General features: G+C 45.3%; 1 protein-coding gene across 1 annotated transcript; it reads right to left on the reverse strand.

Moving 5' to 3' along the window:
• Positions 1-626: 626 nt before the first annotated feature.
• Positions 627-3246, reverse strand: LOC138624702 (caspase activity and apoptosis inhibitor 1). The gene is made up of 6 exons (XM_069705080.1): positions 3023-3246; positions 2409-2600; positions 2211-2295; positions 2014-2065; positions 1818-1885; positions 627-1673 (listed from the first exon to the last, which is right to left on the reverse strand). The coding sequence occupies exons 1-6, from the start codon at positions 3125-3127 to the stop codon at positions 1198-1200; spliced, it is 978 nt and encodes a 325-aa protein (XP_069561181.1). The 5' UTR covers positions 3128-3246; the 3' UTR covers positions 627-1197.
• Between the last annotated feature and the right edge of the window lie 3496 nt (positions 3247-6742).

A 6742-nucleotide genomic window follows, 5' to 3' on the forward strand; every position in this document is an offset into this window, starting at 1 on the left:
ACATGCACTTTAGGCTCTTTGTATCCTTTTTTTTTTTTTTACTTAAGTGGACGTTTTTCCTCTTCATATCATCAGCGAGTGCGGAGATACCGGCACATAAATGCACAGAGGACGTCACTCTTAACCCTCCCGCATGAAATAACCCTTTAAAATGCAAATACCCGGGAGGCCACGGGCTTCTTATCGCACATTTCATTGTCTCCTTTCTGTTTTGGGGGGGGGTAGAGGCCCGTGTTGCTCTGCATCTGTATGGAAATGCGCGCACATGCGGCAACGATAAAAGAGTTTATGGGGGAACAAAATAGCTTTAGAATAAATTACAGCTGAACGCAGCAGTGTTAGACGAAAGGATGCTCGTAATTCTGGCCGACGCGCGGAAGCAGAGGACGCAGAATTGAAAGTTACTCCGGTGGATAAAACAACAGGTGGATTGAGGTAATTCGCGAGGACAGCTGGTCTCATCATCATCATCTCCGATTCATTTCATTATCGAGTTCATCTGCCATTTAAGGCCGCGGGAGGCGTTTTGTCCCCTTTATCAAACAGATTTGAATTTTAAAGGGGCGTTACGCGCCGAGCCGAACCTCGAGAAGATCGAGTGCGACGGAGAAGCCAGCGCACGGTGTGACGAGTCAAACGGGTGTTGGGAGTGTCGAAATGACAAGACAACACCGCTGCCACCTGCCTTGACTCGCAAACCCCGGGTGTACACACAAAACGGGACGTCTTTGTGACGCTCTCTGCATTTGACTCGAGGAGAACCGCGTCACTGAGTGACATCGGTATTGAGGAAAAACTGACGTCCACGCAGTCCGACGCCCATTTTGACTGTAACGTGAGCCAGTAAATCAAAGGCGGCTGTCCTCTGCTCAGATTGGACGCAGCCCCTGTGGGTGTACTGTGACGGAGTAACACTGCCACCTAGTGACGAAAGAGGAAGGTACATTTTAGAGAAGCTTCTGTCTCCTCTGTCCATCTCAGAAAACATTCATTGGAGCAGGTTCATGAGAGGCGCCTTTATGAATGAGCTCAGCACTCCGACGCCGCTCCAATACGGAGTAAAAACACGTCACGGTTTTAAACGGTTCACCCGCCGACCAAAAATGAAGAGACGGGACACGTCAAGTTGCACCACAAGTTCTTCATCTGTAAGCCAAACTAGTGTAAACCGCTATTTTAAATGTGAAATTAAACATGCTAAATGACTGTCGCTACGCACGGCTTCTTCCCATCGCTTGCTTTCATGAGCGCCTTGATGGCTCTTGCCCTCATTTCCAGCTCCAGGAGCTCCAGTTGCTGAATTGAAGGCTGAGAAGCAGCCGGAGCTCCAGCTGAAGCCGGCCCGCCCGGAGCGGGCGAACTCGCGTCGGCCGACCGCGGCGGCCCGCTCCGCTCTTTCGCCGCTTCTCGGCTCGAAGCGGAAGAGGGCGCTAAAATCTCGCTGACGCTTTTGTCGATGTCGCTCTGAATGTCTTTCTTCTTCGGCTCCGGGTTTACCGGCTCGGGGTCGACGGGCGGGCCGGGGCCGGCGCCCGGCCCGCCGCCGTCTCCCCCTTTCGCCGCCACGTCGGCAGCTTTAACGACCGGCTCCTCTTTGGGTCCTTCTATGTCGCTATCGTAAGTGTCTGCGTTGATGCTGAGGACGTCGCTCTCCTCGCCGGAGCCTACGCCCTCTGGAGGGAATTAAAAACACATCGATTTGAAACGTAAACGGTCTATTTTTCTTTCCAACTTTTTCGTCTCCGAAGAGTTCGACTGATAACTGAATGCATTTGAAGTCTGAGGGATGTTCTTTATGAACATTACACATGAATTACCTTGCTTAGGGTCCTCCGTTTTGGCCGTTTCTTTGAGGCATGATGTAGAGTCTACGTTGTTGTCTTGCCTAGATGAGAAAAAAAAAAAAAAAAAGAGAAATAAACATGTGAAAAAAAAACAAAAAAAGCTCAAGATCACAGTCGATTTCCGTTCTGACGTCGTGCTCTGAGAAGGTCGCTCGGGCGTCGAACTCACTGGCTTTCCAAGGTCTCTCCGGAGCTTCCGTTGCCAGTCCCAGTCGTCACTTCTTCCCCTGGACACAAAACAAACAACGGCTCCGAGTGAACGAACACGTTTTGCCTGCAGATCTGTACCGTTTGAAGAACGCTCGGCTCGGAAAGTCCGCCAAAAAACAAAACGAAAGCGGCGTCGAAACGGCCTTTAAATCTCACCTGCCAAGATCTGAGCGAGATGTTTTTCCGAGATCGGCTCCAGCTGCTCCCGACACAGCGTTTTGATTTCCTCTAAACTGCAGTCCTGCGAAGGATTAACGTTGTTTTTGAGAGAGTGCCGAGCAAACGGCGAGAAAAAAAAAGACAAGAAAAGAAAAGAAAAGCGGCTGATGGACGGCGACTTTCTCTCGAAATCACCTTCAGTTCGTCGGGCAGCATCTTCCGCAGCTTCTTCTCCCCCAACACGTGGAAACACTGGTCCAGCATCTCCCGCTTGTCGCCGACGTAGTCCGTGATGGGCTTGAACGGCAGGCCGAGGTCCAGGCCGCCTTCCTCGATGTCGCTGCCGATCCGGTCCAGCTCGGGGTCGGCGAGTTCATCCTTCGGGTCCTTTAAGAGAAGACAAAAAAAATAAAATTAAAAAGAAAGAAAGAAAAATTTAAAAAAAAAAAAAAGGGGGGAGGGGCTTAAGTAAAAAAAAAAAAAACACTTGAAAGATCACGTGACAAAAAAAATACACAAACATCGTTTCGTCTCTGTGGTAAACAAGGAGGTTTATTAGGGACTTGGATTAAAAACAATTAAATTTAACAGCTAAAAGGCTTCGTTCAAATAATGTGACGTCATAATCGATACGAGGAGATTTTTTTTTTTCACGTGATAAATTCTCGTGAATGTTTTTTTTTTTTTTTTTTTTATCAAACTGCTGTTTTTGTCACACGTAGTGAAGCAAAAATAATAATAATAATAAAAAATAAAATCTAACCGACACGAAGAAACACGAAGATGATCGTGTTTCTTCGGATCCTCACCTCCCAGCGCGGCTCCGTACTTTTCCGTTTACCGTTGTCGCGTCGCTCCTCAGACTGCGAGTGTTTCCTTTTCTTTTCGGCGCTTCTTGAAATCCTTTTGAGCATTTTTTTTTAAATTTTTATTATTATTGTTTATTTTTTAAAAGCTTAATAAACGCCAGGAAGCAGCTCAACCGTGTATTTCCGCGAGGTCTCCAGCTACCGTTAAACGTCGCGGCGGAAAGCACGTCATCAGCGAACGACGTCCTCGTCTTCTTCTTCGTGTGGTGTCAGTTATTCAGCGGGTTTTTTTGTTTTGTTTGTCGCCACCTGCTGGACTGGACTGGTGTTGCTCGTCAGTATTTTCTGTTTCTGTCCCCTGCTCTTTTTCTCACCCAGTTCTGTCATATGAATTAATATAATCAATTAAAAACAAAATGATTGATGATTTATTATTCAGGTTCAACAGTGTTCGTGTATCTAACTCTTTATGGTAAAAATAATTCAGTATTGCTACAGTAATTGCTCTCCCCATTAAGACATATGTTTATACAGACACAAACTAATCAAACACATACAGAACGAAGCATACAATTAACATATGCCGTTGCGACATAGTTTAAACAGCACATTAATTAAAAACAAACTGTAACCCTTTGTTGAAGGAGCAATGTAGCGGCAGACTATATATATATCTTTAATTAGTGGATGCAGGTTCCCACGCTCTACCAAATGGATCTGCTTCCAGACACAGCCTGTTCGTCTGAGGTGACATCACTTTCTGTGAATTTATAGCTGCGCAACCATCCATCTATATGTTGATGAAACCTTTCTCTCAGCGGGGGTTGCCTTTCCTCTGACCTCTCAAGCTGTTGATGGAAGTGCAAATACATTCAAACTGTATCCCATCATCATTTTACACTTCAAAGCTTGCTCAGATTACCAGTGACAGTCAATCACAGGTCCTCTTCCTGTATTTCACACGGTCCTGCCATCTCCCGGTTTCCATCTGCCTCACCATTTCATCAAATGCTGCATATCGGATTCATTACCACCAAAAAAAAAAAAAAACAATCTTCAAACCTGCTGCCGCTGCTCACTTACTTCATTCAAGTTGTCAGATTTTAAAACGATCCTCCTTGGTGATGTAGCTACGTATGTTTCAAAGGGTTTTTTACAAAGGGGTGTGTGTATGTGTGTGTGTGGGGGGGGGGGTGTGATATTGAAGCATAGGTCATTTATATTTGCAGAACTTAAAAGAGCTATAGTGACAATAATGCAAAACAAAGGGACATATATGAAAATGTGGCTTTATGCATTATGCATGGAGCTTTAGGAATATACGCAAAACCCGAGCATAAAAAGTGAAATGATTATTTACAGGGTTAAAATATGAAACAGAGATGTCACTCTGCAGATACATTTCCAATCTTGTCCACAAAAACAAATCCTGAAGACTGAATTAGAAATCCCACATATACGTACAGTTTTAACTCGAAATGATTTACTACATTTACTTCACTTAAAGGACACGTTCACTTTCAACGTACGTCTGTTGACATAATTACATGAAATTGGACCAGTAACCACCTCTACGGCTCTTTTCAGCGTGCCCTCCTTATCACCTTTGGTTGCCGTGCATTTTCTTTAGCCGAGACTGAAACACAGGTTGCAAGGTGGTGACGACACGAGCAAGCTGTAAATCACCCTAATTGGCTTCCCCGCCTCCGCCTGAAATAAGGCGGGAGCCAATGCGATGGCTGCCCGGGCGCCATGGCGACAGCTGTCTCCACATAATGCGGGTTGTTATCCTGATGCCATCCGCCAAATTATGCGGCGGCTACGGTGGGAGGCGCGCATCGATCACAATCACGTCACAGTGTGTTTTCTTTGCAACATCTGCTCCCATGTGTCTGGATATCACCTCATTAAAAGGGCAATGATGGAGCTGGCACTGTGGACGGGGACATTGGATTTTGGGGAGCTGCGAAACGAATCGGGAAAACAACCACTCCATGTGTTTGATAAGCCAAACCTATTCCCTCTGAATTATGTTGCATAGCTGCGATGTGGCAATTATGCTTGAAATAGCATATTACTGCAATCTTGGGATTATATGACGCCAGCAGAAAAAGCGTTTTATGATTCTCACTCTGTCTTCAGGAGAGCGGGAGTTTGTGTAGAACGCACATCCGCGGCTGTGCTCTCTAATGAGCAACTTTAGGCAATCAAGAGATGCAGGGCGGTGAGTGGAAAGCTGTTTTTTTTGTTTTTTTCTCATTCATCTTAGTTTTTGTGAGTGAAAGAAAGGTTACAAAACTGCAAGAAAAACAAAGAATATAAGTGGATAAGAAACCAAAAGAAAACAAACTCAATGAAATAAAAAAAAATAAAAAAAATAGATGACGTTCTGAGGGAAAACAGTGACCCTGGAAGATATGAGACAGTGGATTGAAGTGGTGGGTATTTGTCTGCATATGTAATTGTTTCTCGGGGGAATCTACATTGTTTTCCAGCCTCCGTACACTTTATGATTTCATATCTGAGTAGCACTCGCTTTATATCGACACGTCCGGCGATAACATGCTTGGATTGTACTGCAATTCGTTGCATCGGGTCATGTTTACACGGGCACGGGATTGACACTTCTACATATCTGCAACAGGAGCCTTGTCGCTCCCATCAACTCATCCACAGTTGTTCTCCATCATCAGAGATTGTTGCAACGATGTGACATTTTCAAACAAACCTTTCAAACTAACTGTTAATCTGAAAGGAAAACCGAGTGAGTTGAACTCGGAGCAGACGAATCGAACGTATTCGTCGCCTCAGGTAGTTGTGACACGTTCCTTGAAACGTATAAGTTGCGAACAGATCCAATCAACACTTGCCCTTGACAAATCAACACGTGGGCCTGTTAACGGTGGGACTTTTTGAGTGCAGAATAACAACTTTCTCTGCCAACTGTGCAGTTCTTCCCGAAATCACTTGCAACTTTACCGAGACGAGACGAGATAGAGCGGCGTTTTGTCTTTCAGTCATTTATTCCAGGCCAAAAAGTAACACAGAGTTGATGTGAAGGGCGTAAATTCAGCCAACAATATTTTGAAATGATGCAGTCGAACAGTTCTTACATAAGCACTGTGTTTGTTGCAGTAGCGTCCCTTATTACCGAGACAGCGTGGGCTCCACCTACAGCTCTGATAAGAGCCTCGTGATTTAATTGGAGACAAATGCACGCACAATATCTGATAATATTTCATGCCGTCACTCACGAGGTTTGCGTGTAACGTGGTCGTCGTCACGCGTAGCTTACAATGCACTGCAGAATAATTTCAACCTACGAGCACCCCGCCCTTCAGTTGAAAAATGACTTTGAAGTTGCGTCCAGTCAACGTGTCTTAAATCGTAACTTTAAAAGCGAGATACTTACAAGGATCCACGAGTGCAGTAGTACAACTAACGCGCATCCTTCAACCATCTCTGAACTCCCCCAACAGCGCTTATATCAAAGGAGTCGTCCGAGCGTCTTGTGCGACTGTTGGCATCGAGACACCTTCCTAACATCTCGCAGGTCCACAGATCCGGCTACAGACACATCGGCCCGTCTACGAAGTGTTTGGAGGGGAGTCTCCCGCAAATTTAAAAAAAAAACGACCAGAGAAGCGCAGCAGCTCAACGGCAAAAGTGAAAAAGAAAACGCGGGAGTGTTTTTTTTTTTTTATTTTTTATTCACGTCGT

The sequence above is a fragment of the Brachyistius frenatus genome, unplaced genomic scaffold, assembly GCF_029030835.1.
Source record: "Brachyistius frenatus isolate BFR_SWC_R1_liver_20210118 unplaced genomic scaffold, ASM2903083v1 Contig_54, whole genome shotgun sequence".
NCBI lineage: Eukaryota > Metazoa > Chordata > Actinopteri > Embiotocidae > Brachyistius > Brachyistius frenatus.

Bases quoted from the DNA above. Each gene is read 5' to 3' on its own strand.
- LOC138624702 (XM_069705080.1), bottom strand. From the start codon at position 3,127: ATGCTCAAAAGGATTTCAAGAAGCGCCGAAAAGAAAAGGAAACACTCG. The intron at 2,296-2,408 runs GTGATTTCGAGA...AATCCTTCGCAG, and splicing joins TGCTGCCCGACGAACTGAAG to GACTGCAGTTTAGAGGAAAT. The intron at 1,886-2,013 runs GTGAGTTCGACG...TTTCTCATCTAG, and splicing joins GGAGAGACCTTGGAAAGCCA to GCAAGACAACAACGTAGACT.